We start from the raw sequence: 15,703 nt of genomic DNA, 5'->3' as shown, positions 1-15,703 counted from the left end.
ATCACCAGGGCAATAGAAATAAAAACCTTGCATGACTTCTAACCCTCTCTACTCAAAGCTAAAAAAAAAGGAGTTTTGCCTTTAGTAATCGGCTAATCGATTTTGAAAATAATCGTTAGCTGCAGCTCTAAGACATACTATAACTTGATGTTGGTAACGTCACCGCTCATTTTATAGAAAAAATAAAGAAAGGTATGAAAATATTTGTTATTTATACAGAAAATATACTTCAGCACATCAATAACAGGTTTGCTTTACTTTACAGCTAAAAGATTTGCAGGTGGAGGGCGCAGGGGAATGTTCCCTATTGTAAACTTGATGGCTTCAAACTGTGAGAGTTCTTTGTCAGTGAGCTCAGCCCGAGCTGTGAAAATGGGATTTTCACTGCTGGCTTCTGCGGTCACACTTGGCATACGGCTTACGGACACAGCTGGTAATTGTCCAAATGGCGCAGTAGTGGCGGAGCTTGCAGCACCAGTTCTGAATAATTCGGATACAGCACTCGTCTTTCCCCCAAAACCTGATGTCACTGTATTACCAGCAGGAACGCCAAAGCCAGAATTACTTGGGACACTTCCAAAGACTGATGGTGCACTTTGCCCGAAATCAGACACCCCTGTTGTCCCTCCAAAGACAGATGTGATGGCAGAAGATGTACTTGCAGGCAGAGCAGTTGTGGCTGTGGTAAACCCAGAAAAAGCAGATGCTCCAACACCTGAAGATGTGGTTGGGGCAAAGGAAAATGTAGCAGCCGTCACTGCATTTGGATTCCCAAAGAGAGATGACGCTCCATCTGAAGCCGTGGTTACTGCAAAAGTAAATGAAGCCGCTGATCCTGTCACTGCATTGCTGAAACCAGTTGCTGGTTTGCTGCCAAATACTGAAGTACTGGAAACAGGCCCTGCACTAGGTGCGGTGTACTGAGAATCCGGCTTGAAGCTGAAATTATTGGCAGACGGAGCTGCATTGCTGGTGGAAGAGACTGCAAGAAAAAAAAAAAAGATACGAGATGGATTTGTATACAAGGGTATAAAGGTTTGTCACAAAAGATAACAACTTACCTTTAGTGACCAATCAGATTACTTGTTTTTTATGTTCCGAGAAAATAAAGAACCTGATTGGTTACTGTGGCAGCTGATAACATTTATACAGGAGAGCCGACCTGTTCTAGGCCATGTTATTTTTCAGGTTTATAAGAAGTAGTGTATAGTAAATATTATATATAAAATATACAAAGAGAAGGAGATAAAAGCCGTGTTAAGCGGGGTCAGTGATGTACAGCTCAGAAGCTCAAGGAGAGAACAGACAAGTAGGACAACTTGTTGCATTAGCTGGTGCAGCAACAGAATATTGTAAATGTTTATTATCTATATTATTATTAAAGGAGAACTATGGGGTCAGTGTTTCTCCCCATAGTTCTCCTTTAATAATAATATAGATAATAAACATTTACAATATTCTGTTGCTGCACCAGCTAATGCAACAAGTTGTCCTACTTGGAGGTGAGTGGAAATCACTCATCTCATAGTTCTCCTTTAATAATAATATAGATAATAAACATTTACAATATTCTGTTGCTGCACCAGCTAATGCAACAAGTTGTCCTACTTGGAGGTGAGTGGAAATCACTCATCTCATAGTTCTCCTTTAATAATAATATAGATAATAAACATTTACAATATTCTGTTGCTGCACCAGCTAATGCAACAAGTTGTCCTACTTGGAGGTGAGTGGAAATCACTCATCTCATAGTTCTCCTTTAATAATAATATAGATAATAAACATTTACAATATTCTGTTGCTGCACCAGCTAATGCAACAAGTTGTCCTACTTGGAGGTGAGTGGAAATCACTCATCTCATAGTTCTCCTTTAATAATAATATAGATAATAAACATTTACAATATTCTGTTGCTGCACCAGCTAATGCAACAAGTTGTCCTACTTGGAGGTGAGTGGAAATCACTCATCTCATAGTTCTCCTTTAATATACATAAATGTTTATGTTTTTATTTTTTAAAAAGGAAAGAATGTTTACACTTTGGAGATTCTTTTTTCTCCTCTTGGTTTCCATGCACCAATATGGATCACTGATGATTAAAAGCCCCCCGGAGGAGGATGGATTGGCTGAAGGAGGTGGTGTACATTGCCTTTTGGGGAATGTGCTATAAGATTTTTTTTATGATTTAAAAGGTCATTTGTATCTGGTAAGGCTATTCTAACTAAGGGGGCACGGAGGGGTTAAAAAGCACCAAGAGCATCCTGGTGACAGCATAGTTCATATTTTCTGGGGATGATTAGTTTGTTATTGGACACTGCGCTGCCTGGATGGATGGATGGTTTTTACTGGATACAGCACTTACCTGGACTATACTCTTTGTAATAGCAGTTGCTATTGGAATCCACATTTTACATGTGTTTGGATTGCACTTATTGCCCGTTTGTTTATGTACTTTTGCATACATGTGGTTCACATACAGTATGTGTGACACACAATATCTTGAAGGGATTTATAGTCATTGGAGGAACAAGGGTTGAATTTAGAATGACCTATTAAGATCTTTCATTTCTTAGGGTTTTACATATTGATAGGTTTAGTGATGATCATTTTAAATTCAAAGTCTGGGAAAAAATGATCCTTCATCCTTGCAGTGGGACTACCCCCGCACTGCAAGGGTTAAGTGCTCGTTTTTGTCCAAGTTCAAAAATATCAAAAGTTATACTTGCTCTTAGATCGATCTCTTCCACCTCGCTCCCCTGAGCTGCAGTGGTCTGAGAATCCTAGGGTCATCACATTCTATACACGGTGTATTGGATGTGAGGACGCCATGGAACATACCGTCGCTGCAGCAGAGGAGACAGGCAGAAGGGACCAGTTTTAGAGCAAGCCATGTCGGAGGATTAGGCGAGTATAACATTTTTAAGCCTAGATAAAAACGAGCACTTATCTTTTGCAGTGTGGGGGTAGCCCCAATGGAAGGGTGAAGGAGAATTTCCCCCAGAGTTCTGCGTTAATATTTATACTAAAATTCTGACTTTTTATTTTTTTATATTTTTTTTACACAAGCCATCTCAACAGCCAAGCCAGGCCAGCAATCCAACTATAAGACTGTATGCAAGGTCATATAACTCACCATCACTTCCCACCACTTAAGTTACATTATTCCCTGACTAGATTATTGCACTTTGTTGCTTTATTAAGAGCCTATTCACACCAGGCGGTTGCGGATCAGTGTGGCTACCGTGCTTATCTCACAAGGGAGGTTTGGGGAGTTTTTAATTGCGTTTCAGAGCTGAAACGCAATTAAAAACACCCTGATCAGCACGGCAAAAATAGTGCAGGGAACAGTTCGGGCGGGGGGGCGGTTCGGATCGCATGAACAGTCCCCATAGCAATGTATGGGATCGTTCATGTCGGCGGATCCATGCGGCTGAACCGCCCCCGGTGTGAATGGGGCCTAAAGCAGAACTACGGGAGGATGCTAGTTTGTGTCCTCCCGTTACCCTAAGGAGAACTATGGGGAAAAACACTGACCCCATAGTTCTCCTTTAAGTTGAAAACCAGTTGCTAGGAGGAAGAGTTTATGGATAGACTAGACTTGGTATGTCTATTCTGCCATAAAACCATTTTCACTTTTTTTTCTAGCAATTTTCTTAACTCGCACACTAACTACTGCATATTTAGTGTACACCTCCGGCACCTGTAAGGTTTCCTGCCGCTTGGCAGAACAATGGAACCCATTGGCTTAGGAATAAAAAAAAAAACAAGTATGCTTTGTTTGCTTGCACATGACCACAAGTGCTTTCCGACTCCAGCCAAAACCTCTGCACCAGAGTGAGGAAGCGTTAAAAAAACAGCAGTAGGGAGTGTTCCCATCTCTCCATCTGGGTCAAGGTTAGAATCCCAGTCAGTTTTTAATTTGTGTGTGTGCTTTCCTGTCCTGGTTACTTGTTTCTAGTCCTAGTTTCAGGCAGATAAGTAAACTGGACAGCAATAACCTAAAAGAGGTTCTAACATTTTCCACTCTATTAATAATAATAAAAAAAAAATCTGGCTGGAGTTATGCTTTAATATAACCCTTTCTCTGCCAAGCCATCCGGAATGCAGCTTTTAGAGTTTGCAAATACCCCCCAAACAATACATTTCCTGAAAGCACAGGCCTGGTAGAATCAAAAGATGGTGCTACTAATTTTGTAGATCCTGCGATAATTGCGCAAATATTTATCTAAATCAATATTAAACCGCTAAAAATACACAATTAAATGGATAAAAGCACACTGGAATCAGTATCAGTGCTCCAAAAAATACTTTTCTGACTAAATCTAAAACTGTATTGAGTTCATAACAAATATTTGTACATTTTAAAATTGCGCCTTTTTGTGAAACGGTAAAAAATAAAAGTAACCAAAATTGTAAATAAGTGACTTATGTTAAAAATCATTTGTGCGCTGTGTTGGTGTGTGTGTTGTGATAAAATGATACAGGCTTACATTTAATCGCAACACAGCGTATCTTAACGCACAGCAATGCGTCAACGCTTTGCTATGCTCTGCGCAGACACACAGCTAAATTAATGTTATTTAAAAAATAAATAAATCAAGCACTGCGATGCGTTCTAACAATGCACCACAGCGTATGTGCATGGCGTACGCCACAATATGGTGCACATGTATGTTATCTGTGTGTGTGTGTTGTGTTTATTTTTACTTACATTTATTCTTTTATTATTATTATTTAATTTTTTTTAATGTTGGGGTGCTTCAGGGAAATATCAGGGGTCCAAACATTTCCCTTTTGAAATAGAAAAATACATTGAGTCCTCAATCTTTTTTTCTGCTGCCTCTGTTCTAAATGAAGGAAAAGCACTCAGTACAGAGGCTTCCTGTTTATTCGCAAACTGGTGATAGTGAAACATTTCCGATCAACCAGTTATGAATGGCTAGAAGCCTCTGTACTGAGCTGCCTCTGCCCATTCAGAAATTCATGAATGAACAAGAAGTGATTAAAGCACTTCCTGTTCATTCATAACTGGGGACACAGTGCTGGTCCCGCCCCCTCCGGTTGCAGTCCATCGCTCCTCGGATCCCCGCTGCCTCAACCCATAAAGGCGGGGAAGAGCAGCGGGGATCAGAGGAGAAGCATGGAGCGGCTCCAGGCGGGGAGGGGAAGCTGTCAGATGCCGGTGGCAGCAGGGGGGGCGGGGTGTGGAACGTGCACAGAAATTTTTGTTAATAGCTGCAATCAGCAGCTTTTCAGCTGCTGATGACAGCCATTACTTCACAGGGGAACCTTTTTCATATAAGTACATGGTCGCTTTAGCAACCATGAGCTTATAGTAGAAGGGTGAAAGCCACCAACTTATGGCAGAAGTGGCTAGCTCCAAGCGGTTGTGTTCCGTCGAATGCCATACGTCGGTGGCAGTGAAAGGGGTTAAGGGTGCATTAATGCTATATGTTAGGTTTAAAGTGACACTAAACTCAGGAGCTAAATCTTAAAAAATACATTCAAGTACCTTATTAACAAAAATTTAGCTTATTTGTATATCACTTGGCTGTAAATCTTCAAATCATCTCTGAATTCCTGCTGACACTGTCCTTCCTTCTGGGGGATGACTACTTTTGTTCCCCATGGTCCCTGTGTGTGTTGTAAAGTAGTCACCGCTCCAAGCTCACTCCTGTGATGGACTATTTTTCAATACAAGTTAGTAAACTAAACATGAGATTGTAGTCCATCACAGGAGTGAGCTTGGAGCAGTGGCTACTTAGGTAGGACAGTTTCAGCACCAATTCAGAGATGATTTGAGGATCTTCAGCCGAGTGATACACAAATTAGATACATTTTTGTTAATAGTTTGGGTACTTTTGTTAGTTAAGGTCTTAGATTAGTTTATAACTAAATGCATATTAGTAGATTTGGCTGAAAGATATATTTGTTTTTTTTACAGGGCAATAAATAGAGTTTTTAGTAGCTTATAATTTTTTTCAAATTTAATTGGTACATAAAATCCCTGTATCCAAAAGCACCATGCCTATTTAATAAAGCTATAAAACTAACATATGGCAACTTTAGTGCTCAATGGGGTGCCCCCAAGTAAAGCTGATATGTCTATCCATCTGATACCACAAACAGTAAACAATGTATACACTGGCCTACTGGCATTTCCTTTATGGGATCTGTAATCGTTATGTATTCATAGACAAAAATGTATCACCTGTATAACCACAATAGAAACTTACTTGTAGTGGAAAAGGCAGAGTTTTGATCTCCTCCAAACACAGGAACTGAGCCAGTCGCAGGCTTGGTGAGCTCGTTCATCTGAGGAACAATAGACCAAGAATTAAAAAAAAAGTGGTAACTGGAAAAAAGCATTTTTGTACTCATCATAAAATCATTTTCTTGGAGACCATTGAGGGACACAGGAAGTCTTAAAACGTTGTGTTATACTGCCATCTACAGGATGCCACTGTCACAAGGAAGCGAACAAAAGGGAGCTACATCATAATTCTGTATGCAGGTCTTAAATCAAAGAATGAGAAAAAAGGGTCTCTAAAACAAGACAGCAAGAGCAGAGACTTGAATGGTGCGCAGAGGCAAATGCTGGTGTGTGTGTGTCGCCGTGGTTTTCGGGGTCCCCCGCTCCTCTGGGGGACCCGTGACCACAGCATAGGAGCTCACCATAGAGCAGATGAAGAACGTACGTTCTTCACCTGCTCGGTGTGATCACTGAAGGTGGCCATACACTCTACAACCATCGCAAGACTTTAGTCTTGCGATGGTTGTAAAGGGATCTTGGACAGGCAGATCGCACTCTCGATCATCGCAAGCCCGCCCCCCTGAGGGGCGGGCTTCCGATGACCGCAATGCTGAACGGGCAGTGTGCGCGTGTGCACACCGGCCCGTTCAGCATTTATCTTCCGAGCACCGTTCTAACCAGCCGAGAATCGTACGATTCCCGGCTGGTTTTCGAACATGCTGGTTCGACAGAAGACGTGCGACCGTACAGTAGAAGCGGTCGCACGTCTCCGTTCACACTGCTCGATTATCGTACGAAAAACCGATCGCATACGATCATCGTACGATAATCGTGCAGTGTATGGGCACCTTGAGACTGTGGCGCTGTAATCAATCTCCTAAGTAATATAAGTAAAAGATTTTTTTTTTAAAGTACACTAAAAGGACACTAAAACTTTGATGATGGCGCAATGCATTGGAAAGTTATCTGCAAATTAAATAAAGGTTTTTTTTTCGTCAGATGAAACAATGTTACTTTGTATCTCTCTATTTCACCTCTGAACAACATGTCCGGTGGTCAGATTTTGACAGCAGCAGCAATTACAGCTGCAATATATACTTTTACATGTATGTTCCATGGATGGTGCAAAGTGTGCTGTGTAGCAGTAAAACAAATACTACACTTCAGCTCTATAGAAATTCTCCCCCCTCCCCGAGAGTTATAAAAAAAAGACAGATAACAAACGCTGACGTTTGGATGGACATGGCACATAGAGTTTACAACATACTGTCAAGTACTCTTGTAAGAGCAGCTGTGTTTCTGCAGACAGACATCACATGATACCACCTGAATTTAGACTTACCAGGGCAGCTTGAGGTGAAATATTTGTGTTCCTAATCGTATGTATTCTCTGTTTCCACTGGCTGGCCAGTTGCTGTACTGAATTCACCTACCAAAAGAATAACAAATGAGTCATGTGGATACTGGTGTACAATAAAACAGCTACAAGGACACTCATTCAAACACAAATATATAAATAAAATAAGATCTCGGAATGAAATACTGCTCAGTGAGCGAAAAGTAGCTGTACAGATGACAGTTCCCCGAGGAGGAGGAAGGAAGGGAGGGAAAGAGGAAAAGAAAGAAAGAAAGAAAGAAGGAAAGAAGAAAAGAAAGAAAGAAAGAAAGAAAGAAAGAAAGAAGGAAAGAAAGGAAAAACCGAAGCTCAATTCCCCCACCCATGCTAAATATTGTGGATGGGGCAATCTCCCCTGCCAGGCTATTCTATTCCAAAAGCTGTTGCCCACCACTGTCAGATGTATTTATTACAGGTATTTATATAGTGCTATCAATGTGTGTAGCACTTCACATCAGTCCCTGCCCTCAAGGAGCTTACAATCTAAGGTTCTTATCTCACATGCATACAGGGCCAATTTAGACAGGAGCCAATTAACCTAACAGCATGTCTTCGGCGTGTGGGAGGAAACCCACACAAGCACAAGGAGAACATGCAAAGTCCTTGCAGACAGTGTCCCGACGTGGATTGGAACCAGGGACCCCCAGTGGCAGAAGTGACCCACCCTAGAAGAAGTGCTAACCACTACACCACTGTACACAAACAGTGACCGCAGCTGACTGGACGCAGATGCTGTTCAGCCAACAGTTTTCAGCTTAGATCCTTTGACAAAAGTTGATTGAAAGATTGAGTTTTGTCAAACAGAGGGGTGCCGGCAGGGCCACACACTGCTCAAATTTCAGATGAGTCAGCAGGACTGGGACAGAATTCAAGCGGTTATATGGTACAGATACGAGCTAATGTGTGATTTTATCTTGCCTGCCATAGCTGCTATAAAGGCGTCTCTCTGTGGTGTGGTTTATACCCAGGTTGCAGGTCAGGAAAAATGTACAGCAAGACATTAATAGAGAGGAGAACATAATGGAAGAGGTTACAGAAATTCCCAGTGCCCACCCATAACTGAAATCTTTTTGCCTACACTCAACTTGTAAATGACTGCCTTATACTGTTAGATACCTAGATGTCAGTCATAGTTTTCACATTGTGAATCACTGACAGCTTTACTGCATGTTCTGTCAACGTATGTTTGAATTGTTTAAGATTCTTCACATATACAGATCACATTAAGAAGAGATAAAAAAAAAGCTGCCTGTACATAGTCCCCCCAAATCTGACAAAATTAGGACATTTACATAGTTCTGCATATTTCCAGAGTCCCGTGCTGTATAACATTCCAGACGCAATTCTTCTGGAGAAATGTCTGCAAACCCTGCAACATACAGAACAGAAAAAAATATATTAAAAAACACAAAAAAGATGAAAAACAAACAAAAAGATAAAACCTCGCTATACACAACAAGCCATAAAAACAAATGGAAAGCTAGAGCTGCCTTGAAGTTCAACGATCACAATTTTACTTTGTTACTAAGACCCCGTTTACATGTAGCGACATACCTTTGCAGCGGCCGGGATAGCGCGTCTTTCGGGGCGACGTTCCAGCGACGGTAGCGCGACCTTCTCCGTCGGGCTCCATAGAAAAAAAGGGTCCGGTAGAAGCGACTTGCGACCGTGACATGGAGCTAAGACAGCTCCATTGACTATCATAAGCCGGCGACTTCTCGCGATATCACGCGGCAAAAATGCGCGATATCGCGGCGGAAATCGCGCGATAAGTCGCTACATGTGAACGGGGCCTGAGGGCTCAACTTGCCTGACATCTGGACTACTCCGCGCCTGCTTGAGCCAGTAACAGTCCATGTTTGCACTCCTGACCGCTCATCCATTGAATGTAAGGTTGGTGCATCGGTAGTCGAGTAATACAGAAAAATATGGACACCGTCACTCCAAGGATAGAATACGTCTATTTAATGACGTGCATGCAAAATATACTTATTGCGACTTTTTGGGGGTCACGCAGGATCCCCTTCATCAGAAGCAATACTAAGCAACATGACAGTTTGTCAGTTAAGACAGGAGAAAGCTGTTAGAGAAGGGGGGAGGGGGTTAGTGGGGTGTCATAAATGTTAGACCTGGGAGTAAAAAATGCCTCCTGATAATCAAAAGACAGAAAAAATAAACGTAGGATGACAAATAAACCCTAAACAGATCAGAGATATACCACATACATGAATATTGGGATGTTCTGTAGATTCAAAAAAGTTCTGGCAGTGTGTCAGAAAACCAGAATCCACATTAAGTCCCTCCTCCTTTATGGCATTGAAATGTAAAATCATTTTCATCTCAAATGTTTTCCTTTTATGAGAGTTTTTAAAATTCCCTTTTAGTACTTTAATTTTGAGGTTTTGGATGGAGTGATCCTTCTGGGAGAAGTGATGTCCTACTGGAGTGCACTATTCATCCTCTTTGTGGTTCTTGATCGAGCGCCTGTGTAGGTTCATCCTGAGCTGCAGCTTAAGGCCAGTTTCCCCAATGTAACAGCCTTTGTCACATGCTGAACACTGTATCATGTACACCACGTTAGCAGATGTGCATGAGTATGACCCCTTAATGGTGTACGCTTTGTTATTGTGACTCGCTGTATTTCTGTCACATATATGTTGGCAAAGTTTGCAGCGGGGTTTATTGCATTGTACTGTGCCATTCTGTGTAAGCGCCTGTTCTGGGGTCAGCTTACTGCGTACCAATTTTCTTCTCAGGTTCAGTGGTTGCTTGAATGCTAGTATTGGGGGCTGAGGGAATATTTCTTTAAGTATGGGGTCTTCTGAGAGTACTGGCTGTAGATCTTTGATTATTTTGCGTATTACCTCTAGAGTAGGGTTGTAGGTAACTACAAGAGGGGTCCTGGTTTGGTTTTTCTTCTCTTTGTACTGTAGCAGTCTTTCCCGTGGTGTTCTTAGGGCAGATTTAATCTTTTTAGAAATAGTCTTTTCCCTATAGCCCTATGTCCGAAATGCATCAATCAGCCAGTGTGCTCAGGTGTTTGTCTCACACACACACACACACACACACACACACACACACACACACACACACACACACACGTGAGCAAACCAATCCTAGAGTCTGCTGTGTCCCTGTGATGTCACAACGATATCACGTATGTGGGCAATAATGATAATGATTGCACTGTGCGTACCCTTACAGCAACCAGCGGTGTCCTTTACACAGTGCCGGCTCTGACAGGAGTGTCCCACCGCTGCCATTGTAACCAGTGACGTGGCCGGCTCCATGCCCAATTGGGTGTGTGCGGCCAGTCACTGTACGTTTCCCCAGCGGAAAGGTGTGGCTGAGTCCTCGTAACATTGACGTGTGCAGCCTCCCCTATTAGCAGATATAGGTGTGGGCATAACCAGGCAGGCGGCCGGGAGCCTGACAGCGGCAAACCACTGCCAAACGGCACGTCTGGATGGACAGCTGCTGCAGCACAGCCGTTATCACTCGAGCTTTCAGCATCCGATGCTACATTTCATGCTCCTCAGGTACGGGATGATTTTATGTTATAACCATACTACTGTAATTGCACTGTTTGTATGTATCTGCTTCTACATGATTCACTGAATCATGTACTGAATTCTGGCGGGAGAATGACGTCATTGTGACATCACGGGGACACAGCAGACTCTAGCATTGGTTTGCTCACATTTATTGGTGTGTATATAGATCTGTACTTTCCTAATTGCAATTTCACTCATTCTGCCTGATGAAGGGGATCCTACGTGACCCCGAAACGTCGCAATAAGTATGTTTTGCTTGAGCCGGTATCTGCTCACAATACCAATGAATGAAAGAAGCCTTATTGGATACTGAGGGCTTAGCCCCATGTCAAGTCATAGATTCATCATTAGAGGGACCAGTGGAAGAGGCTTTCTTAGTAATGGTGGCAACCTTGGCTTTTATAGATCAGTTTAAGTACAAGTTAGGGATGCACCGATACTAGTATCGGATATCTATCGGTGATAATCCCGAGTACTCGTACTCGCCCAAATGCTCTGATGCCTAGCCCGATACTTCCGGTATCAGGAAGCCGGCCAGCATGTCATCATCACTTGTGACGAGAGAGCATGGAGCCGGCTTCCCCGCCAATCAGGAAGCATTGGCAAGCTTCCGACCAATCAGGAAGCCAGGCGCCATGTAATGACGCAGCACCCGGCTTTCTGATTGGCCAGAAAGCCGGCTCCATGCTTTCTCGTCACCTAGTGACCAGAAGCATGGGGACGGCTTCCCTGCTAATCAGGAAGCCGGGTGGCGAGTCTTTACGCGCTGCCCGGCTAATCAGGAATAGTAGATGGCAGGTCATTACGTGTCGCCTGGCTTCCTGAATGGGACTTCTGGTACACAGTATCGGCGAATACCGGGGAAAAAAATAATAATCGATACCGAAATACCAGTATCGGTGCATCCCTAATACAAGTGAACTATTCTGAAAGGGGATTTATTGGTTAGTGAAGAACTTAGTGGTCCACAAAGGTTCTGTATATGAAAAAGAAAGCGTCTTATGAACTAGGAAAAAAACTGAAGCAATATATAGTAGAATGAATACCTGTTAAATTTCTGAGATCCTTGATGACACAATAGGCAGAGAAAATCCATTGCCCAGAAGATTCCCAGACATCCAAGTCCTGTTTTATATCCTCACTGTATGAAGAATGAAAAATGATGAGAGGTTTATTACTTGACCCTTATTATCCCAACTCTCCCTTGCCCCCTGGCAGTGAATTGATATTAAAGTCAAAATGTTTTCTAGTGCTGATGAAATCACTAACAATGGATGCTGCTGCTTGATGTTCAAGTTTTATTTTCCTGCAAAATCAGTCCGTCCCCTGAAAACCGTCCCTGATATTCTGTTTTAGGGTGGCTCCTTTCCCTTGCAGGGTGCAAAGGAGCCACCCTTGTGTGTGCTAGTAAGCTGTGTTTCCCCACCGACACACAGATACAGCAGGCTAAACCATTCCTCTCCTCCCTGCTCTCCAAGCTAATAGATGGACGGCTGCTGGAGACTTCTCTGTCCCTTGTGATCCTATACTAGACGGAAAGCGTAGATGAGGGAATCCGTTGCACTTTTTCCACCTGACCATAGAAAATCTGCAGATAATCTATAGGTGTATGGCCAGCTTTAGACGTACATTAAAATAACCCAAAAGGAGCAGTAAGGTTAGGACCATTTAAGGCCAAACTCCAGCCAAAACTCTTTTTGTTTCAGCTAAAGCAGGAAACGGTTAAAGAATCTGGCTAGGTTTTGATTGCCATCTGTGTCCCTACTGGGGAGAATTCCCCTCACTTCTTGTCAGGACAGGAGATGATGGGAAATCCAAAGGGGGCACAAACAAAAAACACATTTTTATAAAAGCGGGGGAGGGTTAGAACTACTGGCGATGGTTTTATTGCCATCTCTACCTTTGCGTCACAGGGAAAGGACGAAAGGGAAAATGTACCCAATGTGGTAAGAGGCAAAAAAACAAAACAAACCCCAAACTGACAGAAATGTTTACTCTTCCACATGCCATCTAACGTTCAGGTGGACTTAGGGCTGTCACGTGGACTTAGGGCTGTCACGTGGACTTAGGGCTGTCACGTGGACTTAAATAGCCCTTTCATAAGCTAGTGAAGCATATAGTGAATATGTGGAAAATCCAGTCATCTACAGCAAGCAATCAGTTATTACATACAGGTCAGTAAATGGTGAAATGTTAATGCTGTAGAGCCCATCTGGGTTTAGTCGTACTTGCTCATAGGGATGCACCGATACCACTTTTTTAGGACCAAGTACGAGTACCGATACTTTTGATCAAGTACTCGCAGATACCAAATACCGATACTTTTTCTTAAAAGGGACAGGTCACATTTTTTCTAAAGCAATACAAACTAATGCTTTAAGGTCACTTTCTTAATATTATGATTCATGAGATGACGAGGGAGCATGACGCCGGCTTCCCGGCCAATCAGAATGCCGGGCGCTGCGTCATTACACGGCACCCGGATTCCGGATTTGCTAGCTTCCTGACCAATCGGGAAGCCGGGCAGCGCATCATTGCACGCTACACGGCTTCCTGATTGGCCGGGAAGTCGGCTCCATGCTCTCTCATCACAAGTGACGAGAGAGCATGGAGCAGTTTCCTGGCCAATCAGGAAACCGGGCAACGTGTAATGATGTGCTGCCTGGCTTCCTGATACAGGAAGTACTCGTGCTAGGTATCGGAGCATTTGGGCGAGTACGAGTACTCACCCAAATACTCGGTATTGGCACCGATACCGATACTGGTATCGGTGCATCCCTACTTGCTCATTAATAGTAGAAGCATTACAGTACAGGCCGCTTAGCTGAAGTCATATACAATACACAATATATACAATTTAAACAAAACAAAATGATGTCGCTACTCACAAGAGGTTTCCATCTTTGTCTGATTGTGTCTCTCTGGCATGAGTCTGGGAGGACAGATTTGAAAACCGGTTCTGGGAAGAGAAATTTGATGCAGAGGCCCCCGAATCATATTGTCTGCTTCTGTTATCATAGGAATCAGAATGAGATGGAAATGATGGCTGGCTGTTATCCCTGGACCATGTCATAGACTTGGAAAAACTTGAAGGCTGCACATATCTCTGATTTTGTGATGTCCATTGTCTAGAACCAGCTTTAAAAAAAAAAAAGGGAAAAATATAATGTATGAATCTTATGCTTGTGACCAAAACTAGGATTTGTTTGCAAAGCATGCATAGAGTTCTTCCATGGCCAAACAAGATTACAATGTTGGGAATACAACAGCACATACACTTATGTCTTTTGAGCTGTAGATGGCGCTGTGGTGAAGTGTTGGTCTCTGTATGCATTCTCATCTATGATGCACAGGAAGTTTTCCTATCTATGTTTCCTGTACAATGCTGTATTCTGATGTGATGTTCTTCTAAGCAAGAAAAACGTAATTCAGCATTCCTCAAGATCTCAGTGCTTCATCTAAACCCATACCAACATACAAAACCATATGCAAGCACATCCTTACGCTGTGAATACATCAGTACTGGTAGTTTACAAAGCCCATAAAATGAGAGAGCCTAGACTAAAATAAAACATGGACAACCTAAAAATGAAAATAAAACCTTTCCTCTCTGGTGGGTGGAGAGTTAAATCTTTGTGTTGTTTAAGAGATATTGGGGCTGCTGCTTTCTAATACTTTTTGCTGTATTGGCAACTTTACATTACTAGAGAACACATTAGTAAGGAAGTGGGCATCAGAAGGAATTACAGCCTGTGTCGGGGAAGCACTATCAAACACACCGGGATGTATTAGATAGCAGGGGCGCTGGTATCTCTTAAAGTGTATGTAAACCCTGACAATGGAACTCTCTTATCTGCTACCTCTTGGTCTGCTAAATATACCATTGGCAGTATTGTGTTATCTCTGTGCAATAAGGGCAAAAGAATACCTGTTGATTCTGTGAGCTGATAACTTCCTCATGACCTTATGAATTTGGCATTTAGAAGACACCCTGGAATTTATAAAGAGTGTCAAAGACACTGAAATAAATTGTTAGTGCAGCTGACAGTGTCCTCGCAACCAATGATGCTATGCAGCCAACAGCGTCCTAGCAACCAGGAACAGGTCAAGTTACTGGTTGCTGCTCTTTACTACACTGTGGCCCAACTCTGAGAGCACTATGACCTGTCACCTCCTCCTCTGTAGAGGGAACGCGGCAACCCCCCCTCTCCTCTGTAGAGGGAACGCGGGGACCCCCCTCTCCTCTGTAGAGGGGACCCCCCTCTCCTCTGTAGAGGGGACCCCCCTCTCCTCTGTAGAGGGGACCCCCCTCTCCTCTGTAGAGGGGACCCCCCTCTCCTCTGTAGAGGGGACGCGGGGACCCCCCTCTCCTCTGTAGAGGGAACGCGGAGACCCCCCTCTCCTCTGTAGAGGGAACGCGGAGACCCCCCCCTCTCCTCTGTGGAGAGAACACTTGGACCCCCTCTCCTCCTCTGTGGAGAGAACACTTGGACCCCCCTC

At 43.1% G+C, this 15,703-nt stretch overlaps 1 protein-coding gene across 1 annotated transcript in view; it reads right to left on the bottom strand.

Annotated features, from left to right (window-relative positions):
- Positions 1-234: 234 nt before the first annotated feature.
- NUPL2 (nucleoporin like 2) overlaps positions 235-15,703 on the bottom strand; it is a 15,621-nt gene continuing 152 nt past the window's right edge. The window contains exons 2-7 of the mRNA XM_018570091.1: positions 14,092-14,341; positions 12,250-12,344; positions 8,942-9,018; positions 7,596-7,682; positions 6,237-6,315; positions 235-982 (exon numbers count right to left, since the gene is read on the bottom strand). Of these exons, the coding sequence (XP_018425593.1) occupies positions 255-982; positions 6,237-6,315; positions 7,596-7,682; positions 8,942-9,018; positions 12,250-12,344; positions 14,092-14,341 (1,316 nt within the window). The 3' untranslated portion in view covers positions 235-254. The remainder of the gene's footprint in view (positions 983-6,236; positions 6,316-7,595; positions 7,683-8,941; positions 9,019-12,249; positions 12,345-14,091; positions 14,342-15,703) is intronic.

This window comes from Nanorana parkeri, unplaced genomic scaffold, assembly GCF_000935625.1.
Source record: "Nanorana parkeri isolate BGI_ZX_2015 unplaced genomic scaffold, ASM93562v1 scaffold1454, whole genome shotgun sequence".
NCBI lineage: Eukaryota > Metazoa > Chordata > Amphibia > Anura > Dicroglossidae > Nanorana > Nanorana parkeri.
This window is presented reverse-complemented; position numbering and strand designations above follow the sequence as displayed.